We start from the raw sequence: 16,576 nt of genomic DNA on the forward strand, positions 1-16,576 counted from the left end.
TTTAAATGTTCACTTCCAGTGTGTCTATTAAAGAAGGGGTAGAAATGTTCCTCGGTATTCCAGAACAGAAGCCGCTCAAGAAAGGATGGAGAAGAGCTTGTCTAAACTCTCCGTACTGGGGAGAAGCATGTTCCTCTTTGACACTTGAGAGGTAGATATCAGAAGTTACCAACTGGAGCCCCAGAAACTCTCCTCATTTGGATTACACCACCACCTGAACACCAATCCCTTCATTTGAACATTAGAATTATAGAGAAAGAATTAAGTATCCATCTGCTTTTCCAGAATGAGCCATATGTGAGTATTACCCAAAAGCCCCAGATGATGGGGGCTTGTAAAGTTTCTCTTTACAGAAGGACACCAGCTAATAAATGTAGAAAGAATGATAAACAACAAAACTAAAACACCACTTGGCAGCACTTTTTTTTTTTAAGATTTTTAAAAATTTTTATTTGAAAAAAAATTTTTTTTATTTGAGAGGAATGCCTGGGTGGCTCAGCGGTTGAGCATCTGTCTTTGGCTCAGGGTGTGATCCCGGGGTCCCGAGATTGAGTCCCACATCAGGCTCCCTGCATGGAGCCTACTTCTCCCTCTGCCTGTGTCTCTGCCTTTCTCTGTGCGTGTCTCTCATGAATAAATAAAATCTTTTTTTAAAAATGTATTTGAGAGAGAGTATGAGCGGAGGCAGGGGGATAGGGGGCAGAGGGAAAGCAAGAAGCAGACTTCCATTGAGCAGGGAGTACAATGCAGGGCTGGATCCCAGGACCCTAAGATCATGACCTGAACCAAAGGCAGCCACTTAACTGACTGCACCACCCAAGGTGCCTATCACTCAACAGTATTTTTTTTAATTTATTCATGAGAGATACAGAGAGAGGCAGAGGGGAGAAGCAGGCTCCCCACAGAGATCCTGATGTGGGACTCGATCCCAGGACCCTAGGGATCCTAGGGATCATGACCTGAGCCAGAGGCAGATGCTCAACCACTGAGCCACCCAGGACTCTGACAGCACTTAATTTAATAATTGATTCAGGCAAAGATCATCAATGAATGATGCTAAGCATTAGTTGAAAAGTTGATGGGAAAGGGGCCAGCTGCATAAGGCTGAAGTATCATCCCATAGCTTGCTCACTGTTCACCAAGGGGAAAATATGACAGATCATATCTGACTGTCATCTCCTTAACAGTAGCAGCTAGTACAGCAATAACCAGACATCATTTGCCTCCTGATGTTATACAGTATGACATATACGACTTCATTCATGAAATATTCTTGTTAAATGTTTAGCCTACTCTATAGTAAAAATACTAATATCCCAAATAAAAAATACACAAAGGACTTGAATAAACGTTCTCTAAAGAAGATCTATAAATGGCCAATATTGGCCTACATCACTGAGCATATGAAAAGATGCTCAATGTCATCAGCCATCAGGGAAATGCAAATCAAAACCATAGTGAGACTTCACACCCACTAAGTTGGCTAGAATCAAAAAGTCAGATAAGTGTTGACAGAAGATGCAGAGAAACTGGAACCCTCATACATTGTTAGTGGGAATGTAAAATGATGCAGCCACTTTGGAAAACTGGTAGCCCCCAAAATATTAAGCAGAGTTACCATATGACCTAGTTTTGGAAGGAGAAATTTACCTCTACCCTCAAAGGTTCTTCTGATTGTCCTAAGAATTAAATTAACATGAGACAAATTAACAGGACAAAATCAAATCTAATTTCGAACATACAGGAACACCATGTACAGAGGGTATTCCAAGACAGGAAGGTAAAATGAGGTATATGTATATATGCCATCCTGAGCTAAGGAATGAGATCAGAGAGTAGGGAAATTCACAGGACAATAAGAGCAAATGTTTGAAAATTAGATGCATGTCCCGCCAGGTAGATGGTCACTCAGAAAAAAATTCTCTCTAATAAAAACTCTCATTCTGGGAAAGACCCCAACTTACATTCTTCTATGTAGTTAAGGCAGGGGCAAATGATTCTCTTGAACCCACAGGATCTTGATTGCATTCTGCTCAAAATAACCCACATGCTAAAGTGGCATATTTAAGGGAGACTTGTTTTGAACCTCTTCATTTGCAATTCCACTCCTCAGTAGACCCAGGAGAACTGAAAGCATATGTTCACACACAAACTTGTGCACAAACATTCATAGCAGTATTATTCATAAATAGCCACAAAAGAGAAACAATCTGGATATCCATTAACTTATGAATAGACAAAAGGGCAATATCACTCAGCCATAGAAGAATAAAGTACCCATCCACGCTACAACATGGAGGGACCCTGAAAATGTTATGCTAAGTGAAAGAAACCAGTAACAAAAGATCACATATTGTATGATTCCATCTATGTAAAATGTCCAGAACAGGCAAATCCATACAGACAGTAGATTAGTGGTTACAAGGGATCAGGGGAGTGGGGAAGCTGGAGTGGAGATGGGGTGTGACTGCAAAAGGATATGAGGCTTGGTTTTTTGTTGTTGTTGTTGTTTGTTTTTTATAGGAGGCTTGTTTTGAGGGCAATCAAGATATTCTGTACTAAGGGACGCCTGGGTGGCTCAATGGCTGAGAGTCTGCCCTCAGCTCAGGTCGTGATCCCAGGGTCCCAGGATGGAGACTCACAGGATGGCTTCCTGCATGGAGCCTGCTTCTCTCTCTGCCTATGTCTCTGCCTCTCTTTGTGTGTCTCTCATGAATAAATAAATAAAATCTTAAAAAAAAAAAAAAAAGATATTCCGTAGTTAGTGATGATGGTTGCACAGCTTTCAAAATATACTAAAAATCACCGATTTGTATACTTTTAGGGATGAAATTTATGCTATGCAAATTATATTTCAATAAAGCTGGTATTTAAAAAATCAAGGAGGTATGTAAAATCAGGTGGTAGTCGTAGATATACATACATTTGTACATTTGAGAATCTCTCTGCAAGGAGATTAAAAAAACTTCATGAACAGTGATTGTCTCTAGGGAGGAAATTATGGGGCTGGAGACCAGGGTGGGAAGGAAATTTCCCTCTTCCCTGTTTTTACAAGTTTTTTTTTTTTAAACCATTTGCATCATCTTACTAGTTCCAAAATGACTTTAAAAATAAAATTGCATGTGTTTTCTAAAGAAAAAAAAATGTTTAACCTGAATATTTTCAAGATTGCCAGTTTTCGGGAAATACAGAGTTGGAATAACAGGCCAAAGTACATTACAAAGAAATAGTCAAATGCAGAAGGTAGGGCATTCTACAGGACAATAGGCAGTGATTCTTAAACTGATTAATCAAATGGGGAATTTCAAGATTAAAACAGACTAAAGAGGGGCTGGGCTCCTTGGTAGCAGAGTCAGTTGAGGGCTTGAGTGTCCAACTCTTAGTTTTGGCTGAAGTCATGATCTCAAGGTCCTGAGATCAAGCCGTGCATTAGGCTCCACACTCGGTACAAAGTCTGCTTCAGATTCTGTCTCCCTCTTCCTCTGTCCCTCCTTGCCCACACACACTCTCTCTCTCTGAAATAAATAAAATCTAAAAAAAAAAAACAAAAAAAAAACAGACTAACAGAGATATAGTCAAATGTAATGCTTGTCTTTCTTTAGACCTGTCTGAGTAAGTCTAGCTACAAAGGACAGCTTTGGGAATACTGGAGAGCTCTGATATGAAATGGACATAAATTGATAATAGGGGATTATTACTGATTTTGTTATGTGTGATCATACTCGGCTGGCTAGATAGGGAAATGGTCTTATTATTTTAGGAATATGTACTAAAATATTTAGTGATGTAAGTCACAAAGACTATAATTTACCTTGGATGCATCAGCCAAGGGAAATTAATGAAACAAATATGGAAAATGCAAACAATGGTTACATTTAGGTAATGTGCCTATGGACACTCATGATATTATTTTCTCCCTTTTATGCATGTGTTTGAAACACTAATAATTAAAAATTAAATAAAAGAAAACAATTTACTTGAGGATAAAAGCAGTTAAGGAACCTGCTCCTTAGGAGCTAAGAACCAACTTCTTTCACAAGCAATGCAGCAGTGAACAGTATCGTGCAGTGGGGAGTAGTTTGATGCAGAGGTAAGTCCTATCATGCGGCAGTGGGTCGTGGAATGCAGTGGTGAGCAGTGTAATGCACCAGTGACCCTCAGGAGAGCAGAGACCATGTGTGAGTCACTCATCACTGCAGCCCCACAAACCCAGCCCAAAAATCCGTACAGACCTGGGGCTGATAAGATATCATCCAATGAATAAACAAAGAAAGGAAAAGATGAAAGTGCTATCCAACATAGCATAGTATAAAGACTGCAGAACTCAGAGTGAGAGGATCTGAGTTCCGGTTTCAGTTCATACTTACTAGCTGAGTGATTTTTGACAAGCTCCTTAGCTGCACATGTCTGTTTCCTTGTCTAAAATAGGAAGCTCATCCCAAAAGCCGCCTGAGCTACCTCGCAGGGCTGCTGCCATGTCTCAAATGAGATCATACAGGAGTAAGCCTCCTTGTTCCCACCTTCCAAATAGGTCTGGAACCAACGATCCTCATCCATATGCCACCATTACCTCTCATCTGAACCCTGGCAACAGGACGTCTCATCCTGGAGTTCACTCTTCCTCCTCTACCCTGCCCCCCAAAATCCTCTGCCTGGGAGGCAGCATAAATTTTTTAAACTTTTAATAATCAGACTATTTACAAGGGAAAATTTCAACACACACAGTTCAACACCCAACGAATGCCCATACACTTATCAATCAGCTCCCACAATTATCAACATCCTCCAGTTCCTGATTCACCCAGTCCTCTCACATATGTGTATGTTTATCTTTTCTTTTTTTGAAGTATTTTAAATGAAATCTCAGATGTCAAATTATTTCACCTGTTCATCTTGCCTATGCATCTCTTCCAGAAAAGCAATCTGTCTCAAAGATGTCTTTTTATGGCACTTTGTTTCAATCAGGATCCAACAAGGTCCTCACCCGGCACTTGCCTAACATGCTTCCCAAATCTCTTTTAATCTATAGCGGTTCTCCCTCCTTCTTTTTCTCCCATGCCATTTATTTGTTGAAGAAGGTGGGAATCTTAAAAATAAATCGTGTCCCTCACCTACTTAGAAAGCTCTAAAGGCATCCCGCTGCTTCACAGAATAAGATGAAAAATGCCTAGCACTCTTTCATTCATTCAATAAATCATAACAGAGCAACCACTGTGTGCCACAGGGTGCTAGTGAACCAGGGAAATGGGGGGGGGGGGACTATGGCAAGTCAAACCCTGCCTTCATAGGGCTCAAACTCTAAGGGAAAAAAGAGCCAACAAACAGAACAACAAACTAATAAATGAACAACCTGGTTTTTAGATGGCAATGCATGCTATGATGAAAATAAGACAGGATGGGAAAAAAAGAATCACAAATGGGGGTCTGCGTGTGAGCAGAGCCTGCACGACAGGCAAGTGCAGCCATAAGACATCAGGGCCATGTGTCCCAGGCAGAGGGAAGCCAAGTACTAAGACCCAGATGGGACAAGCTGGCTGTGGTCCCGGGAAAGAAAGCAAGCTGGTGTGGCTGGAGCCTGGCCAGTGAGAACAGGGTCAGGGATGGGGGCAGAGACACTAGCTGGGCAGGGCCACGAGAGGCTTTGAGGGCATGGTGGGGAGTTTGGAAGCCTTGGATTCCAAGGAAAACCCTTGGAGGGCTCTGACCTGGGGGTGACAGGGTCCTCCTGCACACTGGACTTTGTACCACTTTTGTGACATGACAAGCTCCTTCTCTCGACACTCATGGTCTCACACACAGGAAACTTTCCTCTGAACCATAGTCCTGCGCTCTGCCTTCTGGGGCTCACATCTAATCATCCTGAAGTTCCAGCTGACTTGGGAAGGTTCTCCTGAACCTCTCCAACTAGCTCAGTTGCCACCACAATATATGGACTTCTCCCTAGTAGCACTCATCACAGTGGCAATTGGCCAATTATCAGTATAATTACTGGTTTAATGTCCCTCTTCCCCAGTGAACTGTAAACTCTATGAGAGCAGAAACAACACTGATCTTGTTTTAATCTGTAGCTCTGAAGCCTAGCACTGTGCCCGGCATATCAGACAGTAAAATTAAGTACTTGCTGAATGAATAGCTTAACACTGCACTGCATTTTATGAGAAATACTAGCCAATGTCCTGAAATAGTAAATGTAACTATTCAACACCTGGTCACTCAAAGAATATTTAAAAATCTTAAAATAACATGGACCTCAGGGATAATCTTGTCAAACCTCTTCATTTTATAAGTAACAAGACCAGACACAAGAGGGTGAAAAATAAAATGGTTGGACCTCAATTTTGAGTTGATCCACAGGGGCACCTGGCCAGCTCAGTGGAGCATGTGACTCTTGATCTCAGGGTTGTGGGTTTGAGCCCCATGTTGGGCATAGAGATTACTTAAAAATAAAATCTTAAAAAAAAAATAAAGTTGATCAACATAATGATTCAATTTCAGTTTAGCCCCCACTGGAAATTCATATTCTATTAAGTATTCTATGATTCATCCAGGGCCTCTGCTAGATCACACTGCTTTGGGCAAATCAGCAGCAGGCGCCTTTTCCTCTGAGTGGCCCCAGCCCCATGCCAAGGTTAGGGCTAGGCGAGTGGCCTATGGTCTGGGCTCCAGCTCTCACTTGTTCCCTTGGCCATAGCCCTTGCACAGAGAGCAACCTGGGCCACTGGCCCGGACTGCCACTTCCAAGAAAAGTCACAGGGACCGTGTCAAACATGGAGAAACCCTAATTTTACTTAAACTTTCTGTGGAAGAGTGTAATTGGAATGCCAAAAAATATGATAAAGAAGGAAAGGCAGAAAAGACTGAGGGTCAAAAAAAAAGGCCACTCTGGAGAGCAACAGGAATGTTGCAAAAACACACCCTGAAAATGCAATCCGCCAGAAGATCCAGATTAATTTCTCCAGCATGAGAGCATGAGTGCTAGGGCTGATGCTGCCGTGCAGTGTCATGCTGTACTAAGAACCCAAGAGAACAAAGGCCATGGCCATGTGGCTAAGTGTTGGAATGCTACATAGACGGGTATGGGCCTTGAAAAGCTTTCTCCCCTGATGGACAACCTGAACACCAGTGTGCTCTCCTGGATGTTTCACTGCAGCAAATGTTGGGCAGGGTGAGCAGCGACCTGCAGCAGCACAGCAAAACCGCATCCAGAAGCTGCTGCAAGAAACGATTGATGAAGCTGGCCTAGCTCTCCTTGATCTCCACGTTGCAACCACCACAGGCTCAGATAAGTTCTGCCCACACCAGCGTTGCTTCCCCAGAACAGACTTGCTCATTTACGTGATCAAGAGTAATTTAAAGAGGCCCCCGGGTGGCTCAGTGGTTGAGTGTCTGCCTATGGCTTGGGTCATGATCCTGGGATCCTGGGATCGAGTCACAGGGAGCCTGCTTCTCCCTCTGTCTCTCTCTCTGTGTCTCTCATGAATAAATAAATAAAATCCTTTAAAAAAAGAATTATTTAAAGAACTGGTGCTTCAGTTTTCTTTACTTGTTTCTGAAATATGTTATATGTTTATAGAGATAAGTTGCACTCCAGTTACACTGGGTACATAGCGTATGGCTAGAAAGCTGAAACACTACTTGTATAGAATGCTTTCTCTTGCTTTGCTATACTTCCCGATACATGAGGAATTCCAGGGGCTTTTCACCTTGACAGATTTTATGGTTCTCTACAGTATGTGTAAGAGTATGAAACGCATATTTTTGTGGTGCCTCTCACAGAGCGAGCATTCACCTGTTACATATGAAACGTCTTTCTCAAAAGTTACATCAAAACTATGCTACCAAAGTACTACAAGAATAAAGTAGAGGGTGCCTGCGTGGCTCAGTGGTTGAGCCTTTGGCTCAGGTCATGATCCCGGGGTCCTGGGATCAAGTCCCACTTCCAGCTCCCCACAGGGAGTCTGCTTCTCCCTCTGCCTATGTCTCTGCCTCTCTCTGTGTGTCTCTCATGGATAAATAAATAAAATCTTTTTTAAAAAGAATAAGATAGAAAATAAAGGTTTTGGCTTTTTTTTTTTTTTAAAGACACAATCTCAGCTCTCAGTGAAGAAGAAAGCCCACAGTTTGAGAGCACATTACCACACAATAAGCTGTTTAAATACATTAATTCAAGAATGTTCACAACTCCATGAGAAAGGCAATGATGTCTCTGTCTTACAGATGAACACACCAGGGCTTTCAGAGATCCACAGCAAGTAAGTGGCAGAACGGAGATCCAAGGCCACATGAATTGGGCTCCAGAGACCTCACTCTTCCCACATTACCTACTGATACTCCAGGTGAACAGATTAAATGAAGATATGTGAACATCTATCAATAGATCAAGCTCCGAATCAGACAGTGAGTTCTAAGGACTGAGGACTTTACACAGTCTGCAGATACCAGTCAGTTAGGAAGGAGGAGGGTCTTGTGTTGACCCTGAGAATGGAAGTGAATCTGAGAGGTACGAGATGGGTAAAGCAGAAGAACAAAAGAATGAGCAAAGGGCCAAAGTAAGGCATAACTGACTCCCTGAGAAAGGTTATGGCAAAGCTGGAGATGAAGCTCGAATGGTAGGCGGAGGCCCGACATCCAGACCGAAGAGTGCATGGTCTGTCTTCTGAAGTCAGGACAGGGGGTAGGCACTACAGAGGCTGGACACATTTGGTAAGTGTTGTCGCCAACAGGACAAGAAAGATACAAATGTGAGGACCTGCCATGAAGGTGTAATGGGGAACTGACTGCCATGTTAGTCAAACCAATGGACAACTCTCATTCTCACCTTTTGGACCCATTTAACATGGTGTGATTTACTCCCTCCTCCTTGATACACTTTCCTCACTTGGCTTCCAGGACTCCTTCTCCTTGCATTTCCTCTCACCTCACTGGCCATGCCTTCCATTGCTGACTCTTCTTTTCTCTGACCTGTTGGAGGCTCCCTGGGACCTCTTCTCATCAAATATACTCTCCTGGTGGGGTTCATTTAGTTCTCGTTTTAAATATCATCTCTGTGCCAATGACTTCCAAATTTATATCTGAAAGCCTAGGCTTTTCTTCTAAATTCCAGACTCCTACTCAACTGCCTGCTCCATCCCAGAGCCCTGATATTTGTAGCATATCAACTACTAAAATATCATTTATTATGTTTGCTGTTTATTTTCTTGGTCCCACTCCTCTGCTAGAATGCAAATTACTTGAGGATAGGATTCTTTGATTTGTTCACTTACATTTTGAGTGCTTGAAATAGTGCCTGGCACATAGTAGGCACTTGGTAAGTATTTGCAGAATAAATGAATAAAGGGACAGCATAAGGCAGCCTCGAGGCAGTGTGAGAACCCTCACGAGGTACCACTACCAAGGGAAAGCAAGCGGCAGTGAAAGTAGCTGAGGGAAGGAGGGACGTGAGTATTATCAGTTTGCCATGTGAAACCTGAACCGACAGGTGGGCATTTGGGTAGAAACATTTGGTAGGATTTGGGAATTCTGGGACCAGTGTTTATGGTTATTGCTTCATCTGTAAAGAAGGGCAGGTTGTCTTGAAGATTAAATAACCTAAAACCAGCAAGTCTCTGACACATGCAAGATACATTCACCCAATAATTGTTTTCCTTCTCAAGGGCTCTTCATCTTCTTAGTCAGGTACCCCCAGCACAGTCCAGACCACCCAGCTCATATGCACATCCCTGATGATTCACCTGTTTACATCCATCACACCCTGGATCCCTCCTCGTCGACTCCTGAGAATGCAGCCCTCCCTCGTCAGCCCTCTTTGAGGATTGCCTTGCTCAGGGTTACCTTTCTTCCAGGGCAGCCCTTATGCAATGACTGACCTGCTTGTGAGGGCACTGAGGCCCAACCCTCTCACGCAGACTTGAGACAGCTATGGAAAGTCACCCCACTTCAGGGCTCCCAGGGGCTGGCTGAGGCCTTTACTGGGGCTGCAAGCCACTCAGCTTCAGCCTCTGCTCAGCCCGTCAGCACCTCCTTCCCTTCTATAGGTAAGGCACTCAACCCAAAGAAATAACCTGCCTGCTAATCTCCATTCAGACTCAGCTTCCTAAGAGCCCAGCCAGTGGCAGATATAACATCCAACAGAGCTCTGGGATTCTTTCTCATTGAAATGCAGATGAAACCCAAGTAGAGGGGCCCCTGGGTGGCTCAGTGGTAGAGCATCTGCCTTTGGCTCAGGGCGTGATCCTGGGGTCCTGGGATCAAGTCCCACATCGGGCTCCCCCCAGGGAGCCTGCTTCTCCCTCTGCCTATGTCTCTGCCTCTCTTGTCTCTCATGAATAAATAAATAAAATCAAGAAAGAAAGAAAGAAAGAAAGAAAGAAAGAAAGAAAGAAAGAAAGAAAGAAAGAAAAAGAAAGAAAGAAAGAAACCCACATAGACCTGGAAGGTATGGTTTGACCAAAATCCTTTTTTATATTTTTTAATTTTTTCCCAATCGTAAAATCCTTTTTTTTATCAAGAAATTTTCAAAGTTTTTAGAATGTAATGTGGTTAGTCTAATGCCACAAAAAAATGTGAGGAGGAGGTCCCAAATTTAACAAAAGAATTCAGTGCGTCTGTTAAGAGGGAAAAAAGAAATTTCATTTTTATTTTCAATAATCTCTGGCTGGTATGTAGTATTTCCTGTCATTATGAATGCAGGCAACAAAGCCTAGTGGTAACTCTTAATAACCTTGCCACAAATAGAAAATCACAGGTATTCTCACACCACATTTTAGTCTCACAGCACCTGTCTTCAAATGTTGTTTACTGTCCTCATGATCTTGAAAATTCAGTAATTATCTGACTACCATCTCCCACTGGACCCACGGTCACACCTTACTATTTAATAATGGGTAAAGATAAGCACATATGTTACTTCAGACAATTTTTGTTTTAATTCTTTGATTTTTTTAAAAATGTATTTATTCATGAAAGACACAGAGAAAGAAGCATTGACATAGGCAGAAGGAGAAGCAGGCTCCCTGAGGGGAGCCGGATGCGGGACTCGATCCCGGGAGCCTGGGATCAGGACCTGAGCCAAAGGCAGAGGCTGAACCACTGAGCCAGCAGGTGCCCTTTACTTTTAATATTTTCATCTGGATTTCAACATGATTGATTCCCTGGGCAATCCTGCAGATTTTGGTTTTTGTAATTAAAAGTATTCTAAGAGGGAGCGTTACAGGCTTCATCAGACTGCCCGGGAGGTCGGGGCGTCAGCTCACTAGGGCGACACCGTCCGCGGGTGGAGACTGCAGGACTCCTTCCCTCCAGGCAAAGCCGGGAGCTGCACGTGGGTGTCGCCAAGGCGCAGTCGGCCCGGGCAGGACAGGCTCCAGCCGCTGTTGGCGTCGTGTCCTCCCCCACCCCCACTTCTGGAATGCGCGCAGCTTATATGAAATCCACATGGTGCGCTGCTGCGGAAGGCGGCGGCACGAAAGGACCCGACCAAGCTGACAGCGTCCCCAGGCCCGGCCCATCCAGAGAAGGCTCCAGGGCTCTCCCCGCGGGGCCCCCGTGGTGACCCTGCTCCGCCACAGGAAACTGGATCGCCAGGTCGTCCTGCCTTCCCGGCCCTAAATTCTGGCCCGAAAGGAGCCGCCAGCCGGAGAGCGGACTCACGGCCGAGACACACCCGGAGGGAGCCCGCACCCAGACGCGGGCTGTCGGCGAAATCCCCGGGCCCAGCGCGGCTGTGACGGGCTGCTCTGCCCCGAGCGCTGCCCGGACCTGCCCGCCCGGACCTGCCCGCCCGCCCGGCTCGCGGCCCAAGGGACGGGTCCATAGCGGGACGCGGACCGACTCCCCGCGGCGGGGCGGCCCCCAGCTGCCGGGGGGGGGGGGGGAACGCCTCCCGCGGTCCCGGGGTCCCGAGGGTGTCGGGGTCCCGGGCGTGTCGGGGTGCCGGGGGCCTCGGGGTGCTGGGGCTCCCCGGGGCCGGCAGGGCGCGCGCGGAGCCGCGCAGACGGGGCGATGGCGAGCACCCCCGCCCGCAGCCCCTCCTGCTGCAGTGGCCCGGCCGGGGGTCCCCGTCCCCGCCCAGGACGCCCACGTCCGGCCAGCCCCGCGGGCGCCCCCGCCGGCCCCCGCCGCCCTCCGCCGCTACAGCCCCCGCCGGCCCCCCGACTCGCACTCACGTAGACCGAATCGAGGTCGGATTTGTCGAAGAAGCGGAGCGCCCGCCTCAGCTCCAGGGCCGGGGAGACACGGTCGTCCCCGGGCTCCAGCTGCAGGTCCCCGTGTCCCGGACCGAACGGGAAGAGCTCCTGGCGGCTCAGGCAGCCCCCGGGCCCCACCAGCAGCAGCTGCAGCAGCAGCGCCCGCGTCCACGCAGTCTCGCCCCGGCGCCTCGCGGCCGACATGGTCCCGAACTGGCGCCCCGCAAAGCTAGCGGCTCTGCGGACGCGGCCGGGGAGGGCGGAGACGTAACCGGACGCCCCTCGGCTGCCCCTGCACCCGCCTCCCGAGGTTCCTACCCCGGGAAATAGCGGAGGAGGACCAGGGGAGGTGGGGGGGTGGGGAGGGGGAGGGGAGGGGAGGGGAGGGCCCGCCCGCCCGGGCCGGACGCGCCGCCGAGGCCGCCCAATGGGCGGGGGGTGGGGGTGGGGGAGGGGGAGGGGCTCCGCCCACCCCCGCGGTCCTGGCGCGTCGCCCTGGGCCCCGCGGGGGCAGGAGCGCGGGGGCCGCGGGAGAGCCGAGCGCGCGGCTTCGCGCCCCGGGCCTGGGGTCTGGGCCCAGTCGGAGGGCGGGCTGCGTGGAAATGCTCCGCCTTCAGGAGCACAGTCCACCCCCACCCCGGCGCTGCTCGGCGGCGTCCGCGGTCGGACTCACTGGGCCGGACTCTGGCAGGAAGAGGGGGTAGGTAGGTGCAGGAAATCAGGGAGAGGGGACTGGACCGGAGCGCGTTCATCTACTCATCCGTCCAGGTTTTCAGCGTCGTTGAGTGAGGTGGAAGTTCGGCCGGACGTGGGGTCCCCCCCTCGGAGACACAGTCATGAGTGTGTATGATAATCCGGTGTTTGGTGGGGCGGGGCCCCCAAGTGATAAAATGACATTAGGGATGGAATAATTGGCCAAGGAGAACTTCCGAGGGGGACCTGGGACTCGAACCACGGCTTCTGGAAGGGGATGGAAAGTCATCAGGAGGCTGGGGAAGGGACGTTCTGGAAAATGGAGCTGTGAGCGGATTCAAGACACAATCTCCCAGTTGAGAATGTGGAACGAGGGCAGTTGGGAGGAAAAAAGCCTTAATACCAAACCTAGGAATTTGAACTCGCTCTTAACGCTCAGAGAACAGCTATTGAAAGTTCCTGACAAAGGGCGATAAGGCATGTAACTGGCGTCCTAAGTAATGGGTTGATCATTAATTTGGCATTCATTGGGAGGTCATCAGAGGGCTGTTGAAAGGGAAAACAGGGGTGAGGGGTAGTGAGAATGGAAAAGGTGGATGGATATTGAGAAGAATTGGACCTAAGAGGCGTTACAACGAAAGAAGGAATGAGACTTGATTATGAATCTGATATGGGGGTTAGGGAGAGAAGTTAGAATTGGGTGTAAGGTTTTGAGCCTGCAGGATTGCAAAACAGGGCTGCCTTTTGAAGTCAGGGACAGTGGGTGTTGGATATGTGCTTGCTATCAGACCTCTTAACCTAGAGAGGTCAACACGGGGCATTTCTGTTGCCTGTCACCAGCTAAAATGAAAGACCTAGGACGCAATTCCAAATAATTCTCACAGTAAACAGCAAATTCAATGTAATATTTAAGGAGCAGGAGTCCTGAACCAATAGAAAACATAAAAAGCAAATGACATCCACCCTCTGAACAGAAAGTCTTTCATCATTCTGGATGTCTTTTTCTTTTAAATTCATTAGCTGTCACAGAAAACACTACATTTCTATAAGGTATCAGTTCGTTTTGCAACCACGATAACCCTAGGAGAGAGACCATCCCCATTTTCCTGAAGAGGGGCACAGAGATCCAGAGAGGTTTAAATCATTTTGCTAAGGCTGCACAGCTGGAAGCCTGCAGGTGACCCAGGGTCGTCCAGTTCCAGAACCACCTTAACCACTACATTAAATGGCTTCTGTATTGATGCAGTTTCTCTCTTGTTAAAAAGTGACTAGTGCTCCTTGCAATCCGTTGCCAAATCTGATGGCTTTTCCTTTATTTCCCTCCCGGAATAGTGGGGCGCTGGGACCCCCTGTCCCCCACCCCTGAAACACACTTCCTGACTGTGCTCCACACCATCCCTGGCTTCAACTGCTATACCTCTGGGCTTCCAGGCCCCAGCACTGCCCATTCAACCTGCCAGCGACTCTTTCTGGAGGCTCCTCTTCATTCTCTGTGCTTACCTGTACTCAGCATGGGCCCTATGACACCAAGCCAGCCTTTTCCTGCCTGTTGCCTCACTCGGACTATCCTCTATCAAAGCCCCCATCTTCTGTCTCACTTCAGAGCTATGCTGAAGCTGTTGCTCGTGCCTGGAATCCTCTCCGTTTTTGGTACTCAGACAGATTCTGCAACTCCTATTGGTTCATAGCATTTCCCTCGGCTCCTACAAGAGCAAGTTCTCCAGAATACCAGTGCAAAGCTCCAAGACTATTAAGACACAATCCCTTTGGGGAGCAGCTCACAGTCTGTTGGAGAAGACAGACAGATGTAATAGTAACTTGGTGAGATGTGAACTAGTCTTAACAGAATGAATACCAATAACAGTTGCCTAAGTGAGTAGCCTCAAGCAGATGTGGGGAAATGGGACTTGCAGAAGTTAGATAATACACCCAGTTTTGTAGTTTGTGGAAGAGCCAGGATTTGAATGTTTTCAAATTTCAGTGTATCTGAAACCAAAGCTAATACTTTTTCTGCCACACCCTTCTGCCTTTCTGTAAAAGGAGAGGTTTCTCCCCCAATTTCCATCCACAAGGTATATCTGCTCTGTTGTTTATACATAATGTTCATTTACTATTTACATGTTCATTTATTCTATCAGAATGGTCTTGCTTAAAAAAAATAAATAAAAATAAAAAAATAAAAAAAAAAGAATGGTCTTGCTTAAGTGAGTCTAGTATGTACCGTAAACTGTCTGTCGTTTCCTATTATAGCCCTGCACTCATTGCACATCGTTTGGTGCTAGGGAATGTGACATCTATGCTATGCCTCTGACTGAGACAATGTAGCTGCCAGCTACTCCTTTAGGATTTCTAGTTTTAAATACATTTAGATACACAATCTTCATCATTAAATACTTAATTTTATGTTATGCCCTGGTCATTTTCTAAGTATATGTAACAATTACATATTTTCCTCTAGTTGTTTCATGTCCCCTCCAATATAAGCTCTTTGGGGGAAGCCTCATGTGTTCTTTTCTTTTCCAGAGTTCACAGAGCCTCAACTAATGCTGTGTGCACGTTAATAAAAGTTAATAGTTTGAAAACTCAATAGTACTTTTAAGAACCATTTGCTATCTGCAGTAGCATATGAACCCAAAATGACATAATATACCAGGTTTTTAAAAAATTATCTTTTATTAAACTCGGCACATTAGAGACTTGCACTTTTTCACTGAGTGCTATCAACCGGATGAGACAGGAAGACAAAATTCAGGAAGCAGGCATATCTATAAGAAAACAAGTTAAACTTTCTATTTGGTTTATTCAGACAAAAGTCTAGGCAACTGAATGGAGAAATAGCTCAATTGGCTATTTCACTGAAAAAGACTAATCTCACTGAAAAAGTTCTAATCTCGTTCTCCTGTGAGGTTTGGCCACTGACCACATATGGTCATGGAAGATTCCTTTATTTACTAGATGTTATGTAGACATAAATGTGCTAGTGTTTCAATTCCAGGGGAATTTACCTAATTTGTGAATAAGATGATCACTATTTTAAACAACTTAACCTCAATTCTTATCACGGATAAAGATAACACAAATTAAATAACCACTCCTAACTAAAGAAGAGAATTATTTCCAAGAATATTTCTGTAACTATGTCATGTTCCAAAACAATGTTCATCCCAAGACAAAATTATAGGGAACTATTAAGAGATTGATCCAAAAAGTTTATGTTTATGCCTTCTCAGCTGCTATTCTTAATTATCATCTTCTAATAATGGATTTTCATATGTTAATCACTTTTTTCCAATCTTTATTGAGGTATAATTGACAAAAATTGTATACATTTAAGGTGCACAATGTAATGATTTGATATACAAATGTAAATGATTACCACAATCGAGGTAATTAACACATCTATCATTTCACAGTTGGCATTTTTTGCGTGTGTGATGAGAACACTGAAAATCTTCTATCTTAATGGGGTGGCTCAGTAATTTAAGCATCTAACTCTTAATCTCATCTCAAGACTCCATCTCAGGGTCTTGAGTTCAAGCCCTGCATTGGGCTTTACTCTGGGCATGGAGTCTACTTAAGGGCGCGCATGCACACACACACACACACACACACACACACACACACACACAAACACTACTACCTTAGCAAATTAGCAAGTATACAATACATATTATTAACTATAGTCACCATGCTGTACA

General features: G+C 45.8%; 1 protein-coding gene across 1 annotated transcript in view; it reads right to left on the reverse strand.

Moving 5' to 3' along the window:
- NID1 (nidogen 1) overlaps window positions 1–12,527 on the reverse strand; it is an 82,641-nt gene extending 70,114 nt beyond the window's left edge. The window contains exon 1 of the mRNA XM_055308785.1: window positions 12,165–12,527. Coding sequence (XP_055164760.1) covers window positions 12,165–12,389 — 225 coding nt within the window. The 5' untranslated portion in view covers window positions 12,390–12,527. The remainder of the gene's footprint in view (window positions 1–12,164) is intronic.
- Window positions 12,528–16,576: the final 4,049 nt, after the last annotated feature.

Source organism: Nyctereutes procyonoides, unplaced genomic scaffold, assembly GCF_905146905.1.
Source record: "Nyctereutes procyonoides isolate TBG_1078 unplaced genomic scaffold, NYPRO_anot_genome, whole genome shotgun sequence".
Classification (NCBI taxonomy): domain Eukaryota; kingdom Metazoa; phylum Chordata; class Mammalia; order Carnivora; family Canidae; genus Nyctereutes; species Nyctereutes procyonoides.